Source organism: Chinchilla lanigera, unplaced genomic scaffold (assembly GCF_000276665.1).
Source record: "Chinchilla lanigera isolate Chin_1 unplaced genomic scaffold, ChiLan1.0 scaffold00018, whole genome shotgun sequence".
NCBI classification, from domain to species: Eukaryota; Metazoa; Chordata; class Mammalia; order Rodentia; family Chinchillidae; genus Chinchilla; species Chinchilla lanigera.
Genome location: NW_004955419.1, coordinates 2753963 through 2776765, shown reverse-complemented (window position 1 = coordinate 2776765; position 22803 = coordinate 2753963). Strand labels below are relative to the sequence as shown.

Below are 22803 nucleotides of genomic sequence, written 5' to 3'. Positions count from 1 at the left end.
GCACTCCGGAGGCTGAGGCAGGAGGATCGTTGCGAGTTCAAGACCAGCCTGGGCTACAAAGTGAGCTCAAGGGCAGCCTGAACTGCATAGCGAGAGCCTGTCTCCCCCCCCCCCAAAAAAAAGAACCAAAAAAAAAAGAGTTAAATGACTTCAATGCACTGCATAGTGTCTGGCATGAAAAAATTCTCATTTTGCTAAGATTTAGTCTTAAGTTTTTGATAACACTGAAGCACGGTGAATAACACAAGCTAGAGAAACCAATTCCTGTTTTTTGATTCACTACCAGGGAAAAGAATGATCAGAAGACTAATAAAGAAGTACAGGATAACTAGAGCCACAAGAAGAGATTTAAGTTTAGGCTTGGTTTGGCATGGAAGGAGCAGCTCCTTTCTGGGACCAGGAGGCTAGGAGGATCAGAGGTTTGAACAAGGAATGGATGCCAAATGCAGCCTGTTGCCAAGAAGAGATCCTTGGTGAAGGTAGCAAGTGGACATACGGATCCAAATCTTTAATAATAACTAAATTTCACCTATTTATGTCTCATCAAATGAAGTTACGATTTTTCATCAGAAAATTTTATTTCGCTGAATTGTTCACCAATATTCATTTTTATATTCAAAGGCTGGTATGGTTTTTATGAAGTGACAGAAGCCTTAGCCCATATATAGATGGCATTTAATTTATATATGAAAATTCAGGAGCATTCCAGGAAGCAATCCAGAATTCACCAAGTGTGATCTGGTATGTTTAATTTACATACACATAAAAATTCACTCATCTTTGGAAAATGCAAAATATATTTATGTATGACCAGACGGATGAATAGTCATTGTTTCGTTTTTAATGAAAAATGAAGGAGCACATGACTCTAAAATGTCCAGAACGCTCATTACTTGAGCTTTGGTGTTTATTGTGATGACAGAATTAAGGATTTATCAGGCATTATCAAGAAAAACAAAGGTCCTAAGGGGTGTAGCTCAAAGTCAACCTCTCTAAAGTTAGAAAAAAAATTAAGACTGTCAAGATTTTCTTTTCCCCCAAATTCCCACGAAATGGAAAGTAAAACTTAATCAATAACACTATAAGGTTTGCCAAGCCACAGCAACCTCACTCTGGAATAGTTAGGTCTAAATTTTCTGGTACAGAAATCCTAAAGACAAAATGCCCCCTAATTTCTAAGTAGAAACAATCTTCACACTGCTCTGTCTGACTTCCTTTTGGATAATTTCTATTGTTATGGCTCCAAAATCACTGTTCTTTTCTAATCTCATCTAGTGTAATTCTTTTCACTTTAGATATTATACTTATCATCACTGGAAGTACCACTTGGGTTTCCAGAAAAATACTTATTTATATCTTCATCACGTTCGTATCCTGAGCTCTTGAACATGTGGGAGATGCTTCTAATTGTTCTAATATCCTTAGTTGCTAATTCTATCATTTTTGGTATTTCTGGGAAGTCCACTGATACACCCCCCCCAATGTCTCAGGTGCTCTTAGGGGGGCTTTTGGGCACTGCCCATGGGTGTGATCCTGTGTTAGTTCACTGACGGTGTACAGCTGGATGGTGTGGTGAGAAGAGGTGGGTCACTGTGGGGGCGGCCTGCCATGTCTTGAGCTTTTTCTCCTCTGCGATACCCCTCTGCCACGCTGCCCTGCTTTGGAGCCAGCTGACCATGGGCTGAAACCTCTACAAGCTGTGAGCCAAAATAAACCTCTCCTCCTTGTGGGTGTTGGTTATTGTGTTCCAGCAACAATACCTCTTTTGTATTGTTCTGAATTAGAGACACTTCCAAGTAAATTCACTCAGAATCGTGAATTTCAGGAACTCATGAAGTCTACTACACATTTACCCTACAAACAACTACTTTCAATTCTACTACCAAAGGGGTCTTTCAGAAATGTTTATGTGACACTGTTACCTCCATGTTTAATGCCTTTCATCAGCTTTAGAATTAAGTCAAAAGAGCCTTAAAAGCACCTGGCCTCTGTAACTCCTTTCACTGTATCTTGCCCTGCTTTCTAACCAATCTTCAGCACCCCAGAGCACATCTTCGGCTCCAGCCACACCTGCTGTCGCATAGCAGCTCAAGTCCTGTCAGTGTGGACCATCTGGAAGTCTGGAAGCTCCCTGTCTCTAGTCATCAAGCCATCTCTGAGGTTTGGTGCAAGCATCAGTTCCACTGAAGAGGCATCTCTGACTGCCCCCATCCCCAGGTCCCCCGCCTCCTGACAGAACCAGAAAAGCCTGTCTCAGTGCCCCTACAGCATTCTAGATATCCACTGTTACAGAGGCCTCAAGGACACTGGAGTGCAAGATGTGTGACCTCGTGTTTGTCTCAACCACCATCATGAAACTTGGGACCAGAAACTGTATTTTATGATTCTCTTTATCCCCAGGGCCTGCTATGGTGTCTGGGACAATGAAGAGAACAGGTAAATGCCTGGAGAAAGGGAGGGAGAGAGGGAGCAGAGAGGAAGGAAAGGAAGGGTTCTCTTACATGTCTATGTCCTTAGTACTAGCAGAAGAGCTACATTTCTTTGTATAGCATAATTGTCAAGAGCAAGGGAAACTGGAGGCAGACCAAATAACTCTGCTACTTGCTGGAGGGTTTTTTGGTTTTTTTTGGACAAGGTCTCACTATGTAATTCAGGCTGGCCTTAAACTCCCAGTGATCCTCCTGCCTCAGCCTCCTCAGTGCCACAAGTATGTATCACCACACCTGGCCCTTGCGGGAATGTTTCCCCCTCATTTTTTTTTCATCCTTCTCTTTTGTTCCTATGTCACTTGGTAAGGACATATACAATCTTGAGTCGTTGCTTAATTTCCTGATCCTCAGTTTCTCTCTAGCAAAAAACCATTTTTACTTGTGATTTACAGAACTGTTGTGAGGAAGAAGATAATACATTTAAAGTACTTAGCACATAGTGTGGCACACAGTAGGTACTCAACTGCTTCTTCTCTACTAAAGCATCACCTAGCAGTATGCTGCCTCTGGCAACTACTGGGCTTTCTTTCTATCCAGCTCAACGAATGACATTTGCCCTAACTCCACATTTACCATTTAAATAAATACATCACTGTGTTGAGAACACTTAACTTTGTGGTTTTTATTGAATGAAGGTGAAAATACAATCAGTAGCTTGTCTCAGCAGATGTGCCAGTTAATCTCAATTGTCAGAACTGACTAGTAGATTAAGAAGCAACTGGATTGTGAGGACAGTATAACCGCACAGCGCGCTAATCCCGTGGTGAGTTCATAGCTGAATGGGCAATTAGGAGGTGGGACCTAGCTGGAGGAAGTGGGTCACGGCGTAGGAGGCCTTCAGGACTCTATCCAGCCCATTCTTCTCGGGCTCTTGGGCCTCGCACTCTCTGCTTCTGGGTACCACAAGCCGAGCAGCTTTCTTCCTCCATGCACTTCCCCCCCGCAGTTTCTCCCTTGCGGACAAATGACCATGGACAAAAACCACCGAAACTGAGCCAAAAATAAATCTCTCCTCCTTTAAGCATCGTATTAGGTATTTTGTCCCAGTAAAAAAACTGACTAATACAGCAGAAATTTGGGAAAGGGCCTCCTGACAGGGCAAGGCAGACAGTTTCAGTCCAGGTCTCACCCATTCCACAAATTATTCATTGAGCATTTGCCATGTGTTAACACTGTGCTATGAGCTGGGAAATACAAGCCCATAAAACAGACATGGTCCAGACTTCAAACTCGTATCTGTGCTACTGCTTATAGGACTTCTCTTGGCTGTCTCTCAAGTAATCTCAACCTTCATTACATTTAAAACCGAACTCTTCACTCTCTCCACTCTGAACCTACTTATCTTCCGGGACTCTGTTTCAACACCCCATCCACACAGTTCTTCCACATCCACTATGGGTCGGTCTCTCTTTTCATGCATGCATGCATGCGGGAGGCTTCAATTAGTATCTCTGTGCAGATGACTCCCAAATTCACATTTTCAGGTCATCTCTTTCCTCTGACCTCTAGACAAACAAAAACAAATGACTCCTTGAAAACTCTGAGATATAGCAAGGGCATCTCAGATTAACAGGCAGAAGACCAAACTCATGCTGTCCTTACCACTCCTTTTCACACACCAAAATGAAAAACCCACTCCTCTGATATTCCCCACACTCCCTATTCAATGCAGGGAGCTACAACACAAAGTATGCAACCCGAAATCTCGGGAGTAACCTTTGACACCGCTCCTCTTCCACACTCCCCAGATGCAGTTCGTTCTCGAGGCCTGAGACTATTACCTCTCAAATATTTCCCGAACCTGTCGACTTCTCTCAGGCTCACAGAGGCCCTTCCCAGGTCTCATTCCATTCCTTCCTCTCCGTCCTTCTTTGCGTTGCAGCCACTGGCCTTCCCTGTTCCCCGAGCACAGAGTGACTTCTCCTGCCATGGGGCTGATCACCACCGTGCTCTTCCATTTGCTGCAAGAGCATGTTCAAGGGCCTCTGCTTCGGCTTTCCCTGGGAACTTCCCCCTGCCTCCTAAGCGAGGCTCTCTTAAATGGTGTTCCTTTCTGTCAGAGCACTTCACTCCATTTTTAACCAAACATTATTTGAATTAATTTCAGTTATTTGCCCACTTTCCTCACTAGACAGTGGAATTCATAAAAGAGAGACTATGTCTGGTTCCACTCCCCATCATATATCCAGGGAAATGCCTGGGATACAGCAAACACTCAATAAATATTTGTAGAATGCATGAATGCATACAAATGATAAGTGAAATGAGCCACTCACAAAGTGCTATTACACTTGATAATTTCTTCTTTCCCAACACACTGTAAATTTTTTGAGTGAAGCAATGACATTTCTCTTGTTCTCCATTTTATCCTCAATTCCTAGGACCTGGGACTTAAAAAATATTTTCTGAATGGAAAAAATGTAAAACTAGAGAGACAATGAAAGGTTAGCAGTTCCCAGAGCTGAGGGGCAAGGGATGAACAGACAGATTAAGCAGGATATCAAGAAAAGAAGAAAAATGATATTTCTTACTCAAAAACAGAAAAGCAGACAGGGTATCCCTGCCAGTTAAGGGATGTGAAGCCTTACAATGCAGACACACAGGAGCGCAGCTGGGAGCCATGAGAAGGTGCAGGGCTGCTTACGCTGTTCAGGCAAATGGTTCTCAGTGCTGATGCTAAGGAACATAAAGCAGAAGCAGTAATGTAGAAGTGGGAGAAGACTAGATACAGGTGTACACGCAGACAATGCAAAAGGGAACCATGAGGAACATACAGAAAAGCAAATAGCAAAGTTGTCTGGAAACATAATGTAAGGTCAGACGTTCCTCATTCTGTTGTAAGCCTGCAGGGCATCAGAGCATCACAGTATTGTGTGATTGATTATTGAAATCACCTAGAAAGGGCAACTTACACTACTATTGCTGAAGTAATACTAGTCTTAATTATAGGAGTAGTGAGCTGTAGTTATAACATTTAGTAGCAGGAGAAAGGAACATTTATTGAGGATCTGCCATGTAGTTACTCATTTCACTTCCATAACCACTCAGTTTCCACCTCATTTTACACACGAGGAAATCTTATTACATGGGGCTTAAGTAGTTCATCCAAGATCACCTGCTGGTGTCAACACCTGATTTAAAACACAAGTATGGTATTGTATCTCACACTTCAAACTGCTATGTTATACTCTGATTACAGAGAGACAAAAATCTGGCTGTGGTGGTACATGCCTGTGACCCCAGCTACTGAGGAGGTTGAAGCAGACAAACTGAGCCTGAGGCCTGTTTGGGCAAAACAGTGAGACTTCATCTCCATTTTAGAAAAAAGAAAGAGGAAGGCAGCAGCAAAGATGTTTACATATTTAGTGAGCTTCTATGAAAAACAATTAAAATCAAGTTTGATGCTTAATGAGATAAACAGTCCACAAACTATCCACAAACTCCATCAACATCCCCCAAGGACTCCTGATAGCCAAGGCTACATTAGTACGAAGCGAAGGTACCACAGAATGGTGACTGCCACTGCACGCTTATACCAAGTCCTAGCGTATACTGCGCTGCCCAATACTGTGGCCATATGCTAGAGGTGGCTACTGTGAATGGAGCTGTGCTTTCAATCGCAAATAAACACGATAGTGAAGACTTATGACCAAAACAAGAACGTTATACGTATCTCATCAATAATTGCATATTGATTACATGTTGAAATGATATAGTTTGGCTATAATAAAATATATTAGAAAAATTAATTTCACCCTTTACTAATTTTTAAAATTATGATTACTAGAAATTTAAAAATTGCAGAATGTGCTCACATTTGCAGCTTGCATTATACAGTATTTCTTTTGGACAGCACTGCTCTGTAGCCTGAAACTTCCACTCTCTGAGCACAGCAATCTCCAGGCACACTACTCCTCCAGCTCTGGACCACAGCAAACTCTTCAGGCTTTTAGTAGCTCACCCATCAGCGGCCTGATAAACAGCTAAGTAGATAAGAGACCAGTGAAATTATGCTAAATGCCTGAGGGACAAGTGAAAGCAAGAAGGCAAGGAAGGGCCTTTCTAGTATAGGAGAGAGTCAGAATATATGACTCCAGTCTTCCATAAAAAATGGGAATAGTCAAAATTTCTCTTGAAAATCCTTTAAATTATCTATGAAGTAGAGTAAATGTGGTTTTGTGTAAAGAGCAGGTGTATATCTCAAATTCATGACAGGGTAAAACCTCACTGAATTTTATTTTTCACTCACAAATGGGTGTTACTTAAAAGATATTGTTTCATTTTGAAATCTAATGGAGAAATATAAATTAAGGAATGATTTTAAGAATCTTATATGCCAGAAATAGGTCCACAGAAAAAGAGTCAACTCATCTCAGACACAGGAGCAAAGGCAATGGAGAAAAGATGGACTTTCAACAAATATTGCTGGAGAAACCAGATGTCCCTATGCAACTACACAGACTCTAGATGCAGACTTGACAGCTTTCCCTAAAAACTAACTGAAATTGGTTCGCAGATTTATTGATTTTACAGTGCTAGGGATCAAACCCACCCAGGCATTTACTGCTGGGACATGCTAGGCAAAGGTTACACCACTGGCCTATGTCCCAACCAGGATGACAGATCTAACTGGAAGCACAAAATTATAAAATTTCTGGAAGCTAACAGGTAATCTTGGATTTGATGATGATTTTTTAGATAAAACTCCAAAAGCACAATTCATGAAAAAACACTGATAAACTGAAGTTCATTGACATTTAAAACTACTCACAAAGCTGCCATTAAAAGAATGAAACGGTGTGGTGGGGCATGTTTATAATCATAGCACTAGGGAGGCTGAGGCAGGAGGATCATTGTGAATTCAAGGACAGCCAGGGCTTCACAGTGAATTCAAGACCAGTCTGAACTACATGGTTAGACCTTGGACGGAGTGGGGTGGGTGGGAAACAGCACAAGCAAGCTATCTCATCATTCTTATAGTCAGTATCAAGACCAGGGAAATTGACAGCAGCACAATCCTGTTAAAAGACTATAGCTTTCTGTTTTCTCCAGTGTGTACATGCACTCATTTGTGAGTGCTGTTCTATACCTTTGACTGCATGTATAGATTTTTGTAACCATCACCAGAACACTGAGTATCATCACCAGAGCGCCTTTTTACTATCATTTCATAGTTGCACTCTTCTCCAACACTGTCCCTTGTTCTCTGCAACTATGCAACAGTTCTCTGTCTCTGTACTTTTGTCACTAAGGTTATGACATAAGTGAAATCATATGGTATGCAAACTCCTCAGGTTGTTTTTTTCTCCAAGAGAACCCATCTGAATTGCTACAGGTATCAGCATTTGCTCCTATTTTTTTAAAGAAAATAAAAAATAAAAAACCGATAAAAATGCTACAGAATTTCAAAACAAGATGATAGGAAATGAACAATGGTTGTTGTATTGCATATTGTTATCTTCAAAGTAGTTGTTCAGATTATCAGATATAGGCATGTAAAATTGATCAAACAATTAAGTACACTAACTGTTCCTTTCAATAAACCAATAGAAACCACTAGTACAATTACCTTAGCTATCTTGTGTGTTTATATTTCCCTTCCTTCTTTCTCTTCTCCTTTCCCCCATCCTACTTGTTCTTTCCTTTACAGCCATTTCTTTCCCGTTCACAATATCTATTGTATCTTTCAGATTGTAATCTTTTAGTTTCTTTTACTAGGGAGACAATATGATGTTTACACATGTGGGTCTGATGTATTTCACTTATAAGTATGGTCTCTAGTTGCATCCATTTACCTATAGAAGCCTCAAGTTTATCTTTCTGTATAGCTGAGTAATACTCCACTGTATAGAAATACCACATCTTTTTTATCCATTCCTCAGTAGATAGGCATTTGGGTTGTTTCCAAGATGTAGCTATGACAAATTGCACTGCTATAAACATAAGTGCGTATTGCTATGGTACGATATTTTAAATTCTTCTGGGAAAATATCCAGAAGGGGAATAGTTGGGTCGAATGGGACCTTTAATCCTGTATTCTTAAGGAGTCTCTACACTGATTTCCACAGTGGTTGTACCAGTCTACACTCCACCAACAGTGCAGAAGGGTTCCTTTTTCCTCACAGCCTCACCAGCATTTGTTATTGGTTGATTTCTTGATGAGAGCCATTTTACTGCTTAGTAGCATTACGTTGTATGCTAATGATCATAGTGGTTCAACATTCACCTGGTGGAGGATGATTGGGTTACTTCCAGTTTTCACTATTACCAGAGAGAATGTAATAAAAAGGGATTATCAACTAAGTAAAAGGAGTGTTACAGGGTTGAATTGTATTCCTGAAAAAGATGTGCTGAACTCCTATCCTCTGGTACTTAACATGTATATGTTATAACATATTTCATGTACTCTTACTATATACTGCAGCAGAACATAGAACTTAAGCGTGAACCTAAAAGACCATTTTAACTAGAAGTCCATGCTTATTTCTGTTTAAAAACCCTCCTCTCAACTTCTCTGCATGATCTTTCTTTTTTCTTTTTTGTCTTTTTGAGACAGGGTCTCGCTAAGCAGTTCAGGCTGGTCTTGACCTTACTTTGTAGCCAGGCTGGTCTCGAACTCGCAATGATCCTCCTGCCTCAGCCTCCTGAGTGCTGGGATTACAGGTGTGTGCCACCACACCTGGCCCTGGTGACCTTTCTTACTGTTCCTTTCAGTTTAGACATCACCTGACTGAGGGAGCTTTCCAGGTCTTTGTGTTCACCTCCAAATATGGGGCTGGATCTTCTCAAAGCACCTGACTTATAAGAAATTGTGCTGTCCTGTTCGCACCTGTTTACCTTGGATGATAAGGTCCTTGATGGCATGAACTGCCTTTCTTCTGTATTTTTCAGATCTAGGGCGGTGCCTGCAATAAGTGGGGACTCAATAAACACTTCAATATCATCTGTTTCAGAGGTGCTAGGTAGGGAGTGTAACAGTGAAGAACTCCAGGGTTCTGGAGTCAGGGGCTGCTGGGTTTAAATGCGAACTCCACCCCTTGCTATGTGGTTGAAGATAGCAATATAGCCTTAATTTAGTTTCTTCATCTGTAAAATACAGTCATAGTTCAGCTCCTGTCTCTGTTACTTAGTAGCTATGGAACCCTGCGCAAGTTCCGTTACTTCTAAGTTTCCATGCCTGTACTGAGCAACATTTTAAGAATTACATCAAACAGTATAAAGTTATTAGCACCATGGCTCCCTTTTCTGTTTCCTGGTTCTCATTTCATGCTGAGAAGGGTCAACATCGCAGCTCAGCCCAGAGGAGAGCAGCTGAGTCAACCCAAGTGTGAGCATAGGTGGTGACTTTCTCGAAAAGGTCTACACACACATTTATTCCAGCAAAATGGAGCACAGTGTGAATAAGAACTTAAAGGGATAATTCTATGTGCAAATTTAATGTACGTAAAGAAAAAGATGAACTAAAGCTAACTGGCTCATGCTAACTCTTAAAAACAGAAGAGGCCAAGGGTAAGTTTCCTTGAGAATCCATCTTCCAAATGGATTCCAAACCGAACTGCTGAAAAGAGCAGACAGAACTAGAAGAGGATGCGTGTCAGGGGAGAAACTGTAGTAGAGAAGAGCCAGCGCAGCAAAGCACTTTAACACGTTCCCACAGGCTTAAACACTGGTAGTACCTACATGACTGTCCCATCGGGCGGCTTGTACAACTGGTGGTACAAATGGATCAAATCACTTTTAATAGTCTTTTTACTAATAAGATAAAAAAAAGTCACCCAACGGGACAGTCATGCACATACCACCAGTGGTTCAAGCCATTGGGACCGTAACACATTCAAATCAGGGTTGCTGAGTAGTAAGACATGTGAATTATGGCCCCATTATGAACATGTTGAAGTTCAAGGTGCAATGTAAGGCACAGAGATCCTGCTTTCAAACACAACATTCTTAATAAAACTGCCTAATGGGGAATAGAGTTAGAGACTGAGAGAAAATTTTAGTCACTGACAGATAATAACTCTAAAATCCAGACCAAAATACTACAGACAGCAGAAGAAAATAGTGCAACAACCTTGGTGTCAGATAGATCTGGATTCAAATCCTGCCTCAGCCATCTTCCCTTAGTATAACCTTTGGCAAGAAACAACTCTCTGACCCTGAGCAGGGTTCAAAGAGGATCATAACACGCACGAGGATCACAATACACCACTTTACAATACACCACTTTACACCTGTGGACAGAGCACACGCATGAGGAGTTTACAAGGAGTTGGGAGGATCAAACATGACACTCTGTATAAAGTGCTCAGCCCAGTGCCAGCTCAGGGGAGGCTCTCAACAAATGTCAGTTTCTTCCCATTACCTCCCATGGTACTTTTATCAGCAGGTATCATAAAAGGGCTTTGAAATCACATCTCAATTCCTAACCTTGTAAGTTCACTTTGCAGGCAGATTCTGTAAGGTGAGCCTGAGCTACACAGGTCCAAGATCTGGTAAGCAGCATGAGCTGGGTCAGTGCACAGGTCTGGTTCCCATGACAAGGCCTCTTGGAAAGACTGACTCGGCCAAGAATGGAACTTTGGTGGCCAGGAGGCCAACAGAAACTAGAGTAGCCAAAAAGAGAAAGGATTACTTGAGCTTCGGCTCCCGTCCTTCGCTTGTATACTGCCAACAGATGAGCCCAATGAGGTCCTGCACCCTGGCGCTGGCCATTGTCACCACGGTCATTGGCAGCAGTCTGTCCTGGCTCGAGTGCAGGGGGAGGTAGACATCGATCTTCTTGGTTGCAGTTGTGCCTACATGACCCTGTGGACAGAGCACACGCGTGAGAGGAAAGCACGCAGCCGCAGTCACGCTGCCCTGCTGGGCCCAGTCCCTGCTCTCCCGGCCTGGGCATGCACAGTCAGTGCTCATCCCTTCTGCACAGACCTGCTCTGCGTCTGGAATGGTTCCAAAGCGAGACCACTTTTCTTTTCTTCCTTTCTTTTTCATATTCTAATGGACCAATGGAACCAGCTCTGCCAGCAAGAAAGTAAATGAGCACTACAACTAAGATGGACATGTGAGAGTGGTGAGCACAGTCGATGCTGGGTGTCAGGAGACTGGCTTTGCTCCTCACTGAGACCCTGCAGAAGTCACCACGAGACCTGCCCACACTGGAAACGGCCAGATCCTGCCTGGAGAGGTTGAGATAAGCTGCCTGTGGGTACCATAGTCTCTGGGAAGCATCTGCACTGGCACCAGGTGTCTGCCTTAACAGAGACTGTGGGGGCTGGGTCCCTTCTGCAGGACATCTGCTGACTTCAGGGCCACACAAGTGCGCGGGTCCTTTGTCTTCCATTCTTGTCCATCCCCACATTGCTCTACACCTCCCAGCCGCCCCTGCTGTACCTCCCCTTCTGCCCTCTGAAGCTCCTGCACTAGTCAGCAAATGTCCATTAACCTAAAGCTGCCTCTACCTTTGTGCATTAATCAAAACTCGCTGTTTGATATTATTTTCTCTGTTGCTTCTCAAAGAAGGACACTTTTTCCTTTTTTATTTTAGAGGCAAGGTCTATTATGTTGTCCAGGCTAGCTTCAGCCTCCCAAGTAGCTGGGGTTATAGGTGTGCCACCATACCCAGCTCTGCTTTTTTTACTTTTTATAATCCCCACATCTCCAGGGCTAGGAGATGAAATGGGCATTCCTGTCCTCACTAACACTTCCAAACTATACCTTTCCCTTTCTTATGAAAACTGCTGCATCTTTGAAGCCTAAAACATGTACCTACACATACCTCTTCTCTCCTCTTTCTGTTTCTGTTATGCACCAAACTTCTGGCCATTCCTTTCCTTCACTGAAGGCTTGAGCTTAGTCTTCTTGGTTCTCAGTCTTCTTTCCTGCCCATAAATATACCCACTATGCACTATGTGGAAAAGTGCCACCGGCAGCAAGTTCAAACTGGAGCATTTTACTGTCCCTCATCCTCCCCACCTCAAGTCGCAACAGCTCCTTCATTCTAATAAGTGCTTCCACCATTACACCAGCTGCTTGAACCAAAAACCTTGACTCTTGCTGGACCTGGTGCCACAGGCCTAGGATCCCACCACTCTCGGTACCTGAGGCAGAAGGATCACAAGTTCAAACCCAACCTAGGAAACTTAGTGATTTAGTGAGGCCTTGTCTCAAAATAAGAAGGGCTAGGATATAGTTCAGCACAAAGGCCCTGAGTTCCATCCCCAGTACGTGCCTCCCTGATTTTGATTCCTTTTAACTCATACCACCTATTTCACTAGTAAGTTCTAGTATGTCTACTTCAAAAAGGCACTTCCACATGGGAAGAATAGTCTTTGACTAAACAATGCTAGGACAACTGGTTAGCACCACACAAATTACACAGTATACATAAATATTATTTCAAAACGCACCAAAGACCTAAATATAAGAGGTAAAAGTATAAAACTCTTAGAAGGAAACAAGAATAAATGCTTGTGACTTTGGATTAAGCAATGATACCTTTAAAATGACACTCAAAGCACAAACAACAAAATGAATATATTAAACTTCATCAAAATTAAAAACTTTTGGAAAAAAAATTAAAAATTTTTGTCACTAAAGGACACTATCAAGAAAGTGAAAAGATAACCCTAAGAATGATAGGACATATCTGCAAATCATGTATCTGATAAGGGTCCACTATCTAGAATATATTGAACACTCTCACAACTCAACATAAGATAATCTCCTTAAAACACTGGCAAAAAAATCTGAGCTGACATTTCTCAAAAAAAGATATACAAATGGCCAACAAACACATGAAAGGGTGTTAAATATCATTAATCATAATATAAATTAAAATCATGAGATACCACTTCATAGCCATTAGGATAGCAATACTGTAATTAATTCTCCCTAACCCCCCAAAACCACAACAAAAATGCCTGAAATGGTACATCAATTGTGTAAAACAAGCCAGGTGTGGTGGCACACGCCTGCAATCCCAGCACTCAGGAGGCTGAGGCAGGAGGATCCTTGTAAGTTTGAGACTAGCCTGGGCTACAAAGTGAGCTCAACTGAACTACATAGCAAGATCCTGAACTAAATAGCAAGATCCTGTCTCAAAAAGACAAAACAAAACAAAACAAAAAAGACAAGGCCTCTCTCTTGCCCAGGGGAGAGCTGAGCTTGTGACCCACCTGCCTCAGGCTCCTCTAAGTGTTAGGATTACAAGTACATACTCCTACAGCTGACTCACAGTGGAAATATCTGCAATAGCCAAACAATGAAAACAACTCAAAGGTCCATTAACCGATGAGTGGGTAAACAAAAGTCCATATAATGAAATATTATTCAGTCATAAAAAGGAATAAATAGATACATGCTGCAACGTTATGATAAGAGACAGAAACCACATGTAAAAGGCCAGCTATGCTGTGAACCATGTATAGGAAATGTCTACGATAGGCAGGTCCACAGAGAAAGGCAGTAGATTAGTGTTGGTAGATGGGGTGAGTGGGGAGCTGGAAGGTATGGGGCTTCTTTTGGGGATGACAGAAATGTTCTGGAACTGGATAGTAACAGTTCTATTATATTGTGAATATACTTAAAAACAAAATTGTACATTTAAAACAGGTGAAATGGTGAATTTTATGTGTTTTATCTCAATAAAAAGTTGAAGACTACATTATTTCAAAATCATCCCAAAGCCAGGCATGGTGGTGCACACCTATAATCCCAGCACTTGGGAGGTTGAAGCAGGGAGGATCGCTGCAAATTTGAGGCCAGTCTGGGTTACGAAGTAAGTTCAAGGCCAGTCTGAACAGCATAGCGAGATCCTGTTTCAAAAAGACCAAAAAAAAAAAAAAAAAGAAAAGAAAAACTCCAGTTCTCTGCATCTCCACTGCCACCAAAATGCCACCTGTACAACTGGCCCCTGCTACCTCTCCATCATTACCTGCTCCGAACACACGTCTGTGTGCACACGTGCACATTCGTATCCTGCCTGCACCCTTGCTTGCACCTCCCACTTCCAAGATCTTACCAGCTACTACTCAGTGTGTCTAAAAGGCTCTTTCTAGTTTTTTCAGGCCTGGCCGTCCTCTAATGTGTGCTCCTGGGCAGGTTACTAAGTCCATAAGATTCTTATAAGGGTTCCCATTTACTGTGATTATTCAAGGTTCAGCCCATATGACTCCTATTCAGAGAAACCATCACTAACAATGCTATAGGAAAAAGTCCCTCCCACAGTTATTCCCTCACTGTTCATTTCCTTCACAGTGCCCAATAATTTAAGATTATATATTTCTGTTCATCTTCAGTGTATGCCTTCAGCACTTGCCTCTGAACTTCCACAGGGGCACTGATTATGTCTGTTTGTTTACTGCATCCCATATGATGGCTAGTACTGTGTCTGACACATTGAAGACCCTCAAAAAAATCTGCTAAGGCAGATGTGGAGGTGTGTGTCCATCAGGAGGCTGAGGCAGGAGGATCTTTGAGTTTAAGGATTTGAGACCAGCCTGGAGAGCATAGCAAGGCCCAATCTTAAAAACAAAAGCCAACTAAGCAGACAACAAAGAAAGGGTACTAGATCATAAAATGAATGTCTGAATGATCCAAGTGACTACCAGGACCCCCGGTAGGAACGGAATCAATGTTTTCTCCACCCTCCTTCCCCTTCTTTACAGGCCTGTTTGCTGCTCACCCAGAGATGGAGGGACTGGAGCAATCACTGGTTCCACCCTCAACACTCTACAGTTCTATCATTCTAAGGTAAAAAGGTCAGAACTAGGTCGAGGAAATATTTAAAAATACTTTTACAGAAGTTTCTTCTCATATAACCCAGCACCTAACATTAGATCAACTGATCATTTCCTCTCAGCCTTGTCTCTACGGTCTAAAGCAAATAATGAAAAACTACATCCCCTATGAATGCTTCCTCTCTCTCCTCACCCACGCCAGCTCTTCAACCTGGAAACAGTAATTCCAATGGCCGGCTAAGGCTTCTCCACATAGCAATGTTTTGACCCCGTCAGGCAGGTAGAAGGTTCAAACTAAAACAGAGGCAAGCTTTCCGGGGGAGGCTTATAGCGCCCTCTTTTCCAGATGCAGACCAGTTGCCTGTTACTGCTCCCCACTTTTTGTTTTTTAATTTTTTTTAATTTTTAATTTTTTTGGTTTTTCTCCGGTACCGGGAATCGATCTCACAACCTTGCGTTTGCCAGGCAGGCGCTGTGCCGCTGAGCTAAATCCCCAGCCCCGCTCCCCACTTTTTGTTTCTGTTTCTTTCTCTTCCTTCTGAAAAAGTAGAGTCGAGAGGCTACAGGGACACAGTACTTCAAGACACAGAGACTCGACGGAACCGGGAATGGCATCTGCTTTAGTGCTTCAGAAGTGTGGTGCTGTATGCTTTTCGGCGTGTGAGTTTTGAAGTCAGACCCTTTTCTGTTACGCAAGCCTATTACATGGTCACACAAGGCCCAAATGGGTGCCACAGGGGCCCTAAAAATAATACTGATTCTTTTAACAAGAGCCAGCACTTACTTAGAGCTAACTGTTAAGCAAGCTCTGCTAAATGTGTGCCTACATTATCTCCTTTAATTCTCACCATGACTCCAAGACAAGGGGCTCCACCGTTACCTTTACGTTCTAGCTGAGGAAAAGAAAGCTTCTGGGGCTATGTTCACCGTTCAGTGTCCCAGCAGAGCCAGTACTCAACCTGACGCCAGGATGACTCTTAAGTTGCTACTTCACACCTCCTTTCCCTAAAGTTATTCTAAATGTAATGGATTCCCATTCTTCTCTTCCTTCCTCACTGACGTACCCAAAGCTCTGCCTGGAGCGGCCTCCCACAGCAAGGAGACGTGAGGCGCTGCTCCAGGAGGAGTCAGGGATGAGCTCGAGGGGCTGTGCACTGTCACTGGCCGCAGGGAAGTCAGTCACTGACTCCCGGGCAAGGAGGCAGTGAGTTAAAGGTATTCCTACAGATCCCTTTATCCTCCTCTGTTCACAGGAAAATGGCGTATGTGGGGAACTATCAGAATAAATATGGTGGATACTTATTAAATGAATGAAGCGCTTTATCTTTTTAATCTTCTAATTCCATCTTGAGGCAGTGATGACGGAGAAAAGTGTCTTGCACAAATCCTGAAATTATATATTTTTTAATAAGGAGCCTCCCCTGAAAAAGCTCAAGGTGGTGGCAGTCAGCTCGATCTAATAGTCCCACTGTTGTAATATTTAGAGGAAATCAGCTAAAACATAAAACAATCCATCAACATAATAGAAAGTAATTAACTTATAAAAAATAAGGTGACCAAAGGATTAAAAGTATTCATCACACATCAAGGCAAGCAATATTCCAAAATCCTAACATCTAACTATTAAAAAGCAACTAGCAATAAACAAAGATCATGTCATATAGTTTTACTGCACGGCAATTTATGTGTTCCCCAATATAGGATTGGGGAAATGAAGGCATAATTAGAGCACGAGGGAGGGGGCGGCACAGAGATAAGGGAAATTGACCCAGCTTTATCTTTCAAGGTCACTCATGTATTCAACAAACACCCACTGAACACTGTGCTGGGATCAGAAGACAAAGCCCAGCGAAACACGCAGACCTGACCCTCACCAAATTCCTGGTCTGCTGAAGGTCTACACTGTACAATGTGACAAAAGCCTTAAGAAGGGGAAAGTACAGGCCGTCATGAGGGCCGAGGCACAACCAAAGGGAGCCAACCAAGGCCTCTTTGATGCAAAAATTTACCCTTCCATTTGACAGGACCATTTGCCTAAGGAAAACATACCTAATGTATTTCCCTATTGCACCAATACACCAACGGGTGGGCAGGAGTTCCTTCTGAGACACGGGTCTCTGAATGATTTTAATCCTCTGCTTTATAGTTTTCTCTATTTTCTATGATGAGCATGTATTACTTTTACAGTAAGAAACAAAATAGTAAATGCTGTAATTACAAACACAAAAGGAGGTAAAAGAATAAGAGTAACTACCATTCAAGGCTTAAGAGCTTTAGATAAGAGAGAAGTTCAGTGAAGTGTAGCCTCAGTTAAGGTATCAGTAAACATTTACCAAGAGTATACTATGTTGGCTGAGGATGTAGCCTGCTTAGCACGGATGAGGTCCTAGGTTCTTTTTTTTTTTTTGGTTTTTCTCCAGTACCGGGAACCAAACTCAAACCTTGCGCTTGCCAGGCAGGAGCTTTTGCCGCTGAGCTAAATCCCCAGCCCTGAGGTCCTAGGTTCTATTCCCAGTGCTACAAAAAAAAGTACATGCCAGGTGCTGTGTGGGCTGTTGAAATAAGAAGTTGAAGATATAACTCAGATACCCTCCTATGACAGGATAAGTAATTTTTGCCAAAGAAAAATAAAAAGTTAATAAATTCATACTGCACTGAAAATTTTGAAGTTGAACGACGCTTTCCAGAGCAGACCCTAACTGAGGGAAAGCCCTCAATGCAGGTTTGGAACAAAAGGCAAAATACTTCAGCACAAGTGCAATTCATCAAGACCAACCAGAGTCTAGAGTTCAGATCCCAGGGCCCCTCTATGACTTGACAGCTCCGCAGATGCAGCCTGAATCTCAAATTCAGTGGGTCCAGGACAGTTTTCTTCTTCAACTTGCCTCATTCTATGTTTGTTCTCGGTTAAGGGTTTGATCATCTGCTCACACAAGCTAGGAACCCAAAGTCCTCCTCCTTTCTCATCCTCTGTATCCAAATGTTCCTGAAACGTCTCTCAAATCAACGTCTCTCAAATCTCTCTCATTCCCCTCCTCACTGTTACTGCTGCAGTCTCAGTGAGACCTCTGAAGAAGTTCCCCAACTGTCTTTTTCTAAAATTCCTCCTCTCTCCACATTTTTATCTGCTTATTGCCAACCATGTGCTTTCTGTCAAATCACAGACCATGCCAGTCACAAACATACGACAGATCCTCTGCTCCCAGGGCTAGCATTCCAACTGAGTTAGTAGAATTCATGATCTGGTCCCAAAGAACCATCGCAAAAGTATACTAACAAATAATTCAGAGCACAGACTCCCAAGTCAGCTAGGTCCATGTTTGAATCCTGGCTCTGCCACTTCCTCCGCTGCTGGACCTTTGCCTTTGGGAAAATAACTTCACCTCTCAGAACCTCATTTACTCACTTGGAAAGACAAATAAAAGGTATATAAAAATTCCTGGCACAGAACCACTGGTCAGGAAATGTAGGTTCTTTTCCGTCCTTCCATTCAAATGTCTCCTCTTCCAAAAAGGTAGGAGACCTTCACTGCTCCCTAGCCACTTAATTTGCACAGCCTCACAGTTTCACTTTTTTTCTGTACCTACCCTCACCACTCTCATTCAACTGTGAACTACATAAAGGGGAGAAATGGCCTCATCTATTTTGTATTCTACTAGGGCCCAGAACAGTGATGGCAAACCCATGGCTTGCGTGCAACGGGCTATTTCTATCATTGCAAGCTCTAAAAGGTTTGCTATCACTGGTTTAGGGTTTGTTTGTTGAACTGAAAGGACTCCTCAACCTACCTTTCAAAGTGGGCCTGCCAGACCTACCACGTCTCCTATCCCAGGTAAACTGGCCACACTTTTTCTATTTTAAGAATACTGTCTCTTCTCTGAAATGTTCCTAGTACCTAACAGGTCCTGGCATACAGAAGTTACTTACACGTATTGATAGGATGCAATAAATGGTTAATATTCATAAGTAATGATTTTAAACACTTGTGGTATATTATAGTATATGGAGGTACCATCAACCCTTTTTGCCACTGTTAGAAATGGAAGTTGTGCTGGGGATATAGCTCTGTGGCACAAGCACCTGTCTGGCAAGTGCAAGGTCCTGAATTTGATTCCTGGTCCAAAAAAACAAAGTAAAAAAACTACTCTTTCAAAACAAAATGGAAGTTGTTTGCAATGTTCAATTACAAATATACGCAAACATTAAAATATATATGCAAACATTCTCTTCTGTCAATTTCTACGAACGTATTTTTTGATGTCAGTTATTGGGTTGAAGGATATAAATGTGATACACATTATAAATGTGTACCTTGTGATATACATTATAAAAACTCTTCTGAAAACTGTCTTTATGTCCACCGTGAAATATCAATATTATCAACTATCATCTAATTAATAATTAACTCATAAAATGTAAAAAGCATAAAATTTAAAATAACTTCTAACACACAGAATGAGAATAGGTATATCTACGTCAGATATTTTTCTATCTCTTCCTATTAATAAAAATAACACATACTTGCTGCCTACCATAAAACTAATTTCAGAATTATGTACCTGTTTCCAAAACAGAGGAAATAAGAAAAACAATAGATGATAATCTTGTATTAAGAACTATCTGTTATCAACTGAAGTGGCTGAATTAAGTCTTATGGACATGAAGTACAGTTAGCAGTGCTATTTAACATCAAGGCTTGCCAACAATTAATTGAATATCAGATCTCAAAACTGTTGCTAAGTGTTCAATTTCTCTGCCAAAGGAAAAAAACTGACATAGGATAGGCAGCTTGGCTTCTGCAATTAAAGAGACAAAAAGCAGGCAACATTATTCCATTCATCACAACTGCACAAGCAGATTATTATATGTAATTTTAATGTACAAATAAATATATCAGTGTATCCAGACAATGTAACAACGCAGATTGATAGAAGGGTTATTGGTAGCCTTTAGAAGTAAAGCTCTCTTGAAGGAACAGCTGCAGTCCCATTCTTCCAGTACCTTCCTCCTCACCATTCTCAACAAAGCCAAAGGGTGCTGTTTCTTACCAGTGGCCTGGTAGTTACTAACACAGTATGCGGTTGTGGTTCAGGAGTCTCAAATGATCATCTCTCTGATGACATTTAATGAAATTAATTTCATCAAAAATAATGTTTTCAAATAAAAATCTGGTCTAAGCCAGGGTTACCCAGCTGTGAGCAATAAAGATTGTCTACATAGGGAGAAAAAAACTTTCAAACACCTCAGCTTTACAAGCCTAGAAGAATTTTTTAGAATAGTAAAAATAGTAGCAATGAATATGAGGAGATTTTGTATAATATTCTATGACAAATCCATTCAGAGCTATGGGCTTGGCTTTGTAGTACTAACTTAACTCTCAATAAATCTGGACTGCTTAAAGGCTATTAAATTAACATTTCCCTGATCTGGCACCTGTAGTTGAGTTAATTTGTCAAAAACATTTCTACAGTTTGTCACTGGACACTATTTTCTGACAAGTTATGTTTAAAATAAAATTGACAAAATTTCATTAATTTCCTCTGAATCACCAACCTTGCTTCCATTAAGCTTTTATTATCAAGAACGTCAACTGTCACTCTTTCTTTAACAAGGTCAAGTTCTGATCTAGGTACCTTCAGGATCCTCGCCAGATTAATAGAAGCCAGACAGGGAGTACGGTATGGCGGTTAAGAGCTTGAGTTGTAGCATCAGACAGGCCTGAGCTCAATTCCCACAAATGCCATCACTACTGTGTGACCTTGGACAAGTTAAACTAGTCACTATTTCCTCTTCTACAAAATGCAGATAATAACAGTACTCCCAGATAGTATTCAGACAGACAGATACAGAGACAGAGACAGGCACAAGGACAGGGACAGCAGGGACAAAGACAGAGAGAAAATTACTTTCTCATGGAGTTGTAGACATGATTTCATGAGACTATACATAAAGCACTTATCTCTGTGTCTAGTCCACATAAATGCTCATGAAATGCTGGTTGATATTATGTTATCCTTTTTCCTACTTTTATATTCACAGACTTAAAAAAAAAACTTTATTGCCATTCATAGACTTTTGAAACTGTAAGGACTCCTAAGGGTCATCCCTTTAAGCAAATGGCTGTCTTACTTCTCCTGAATTAAGGAAGGCTCTATCTCCTTCTAAAGCAAACTTCTTTGCCTCAGTCTTTGTGCAAACAGTTTTGTTACCATCTTGTTTTGTGTTTTGAGTTTCACTGTGGCATTCACATGTGTGGGTGACTCTGATCACATCTATCCACCTTCTAATCCTCCTCACCTAACCCCCCTTCCTTTTGGCTAATAGTGTCCTCTCTATTGTCATGTCATGTTTCCTCTTGTAGATTCCACATGTTACAGCAAACATGTAATACTTGTCTTTCTGAATCTGGCTTAGTGTAATTCAGTTATCATTATCTACAGTGCCATCATTTTTCTGCAAATGACACAATTTCACTTTTCTTTATGGCTGAATAGTACTCCATTGTGTATATATGTCACATTGGTATTATCCATTCATCCACTGAATCGCTAGGGTAATTCTGTAACTTGGCTATTGTAAACTGTGCCATCATAAACACAGGAATGCAGATATTTTCTGCAGTATGCCGACTTTCTTTTGGGTATATGCCAAAGGGTGGTATAGCTGAATCACATGGTAGTTTTATGTTTTGTTTTATGGGGAACTGCCATACTACTTTTTAAAATTTATTTTAAAAATAAAAGGAGGAAAACATTAACAGACAACATTTTACAAAATAGCAAAAGAACAGCACAGACAATAAGGAGTTACAAACAAAGTGGTAAGAAATTAACAATGATTGTTGTATTACATATTGATATCTTCAAAGTGGTTTCTCATGAAAACAGACATAGACATGCAATACTGATCAACCAAGGACTCACTGACAGTTTCTTTCAGCAAAGAAATAGAAGACAGTAGAACAGCCATGTTAACTATCCTGTATATACATACATACAAAATTTCTCCTTCTTTCCCTTCTCTTTTCCCACATCCCAGTTGCCCTTTACCCTTGAGTGCTTTCCTATCATTTCAGAATGTCTATCATACCTCCCAGTTTAAATGAACTCTTTCAGGTTTTACACTAGTGAAACAATGTGGTGCTTGCACATGTATGTTTGATTTATTTCACTTATGAGTATGGTGTCTAGTTGTGACCATTTACTTATAAAAGCCTTGAGTTTATCTTTCTTCACAGCTGAGTAATATTCCATTATATAAAAGTACCACAATTTTCTTATCCAATCCTCGGTAGATGGACATTTGGGTTGCTTCCACATTTTAGCAATTGCAAATTGTGCTGCTATGAACATAGGTGCACATATATCACTGTGATATGATGTTTTTAGATCTGGGAAAATACCCAGCAGTGGGATAGCTGGGTTGAATGGGACCTCTAGACCCAGTTTTCAAAGGAATCTCCAAACTGACTTCCACAGCGGTTTCACCAGTCTGCATTCCCACCAGCAGTGGAGAAGGGTTCCTATTTCTTCACAACCTCGCCAGCATTTGTTATTGGTTGATTTCTTAATGCTAGC

The 22803-nt window shown here is 41.4% G+C and overlaps 1 protein-coding gene across 5 annotated transcripts in view; it reads right to left on the bottom strand.

The window, feature by feature from the left end:
* The window catches only part of Mapkap1 (mitogen-activated protein kinase associated protein 1), a 230844-nt gene that overhangs the window by 110740 nt on the left and 97301 nt on the right, over positions 1-22803 (bottom strand). For all 5 annotated transcript variants that reach the window (XM_005382456.2, XM_005382455.2, XM_013513217.1 and 2 more), the window contains one exon: positions 11122-11294. In XM_005382456.2, the coding sequence (XP_005382513.1) occupies positions 11122-11294 (173 nt within the window). The remainder of the gene's footprint in view (positions 1-11121; positions 11295-22803) is intronic.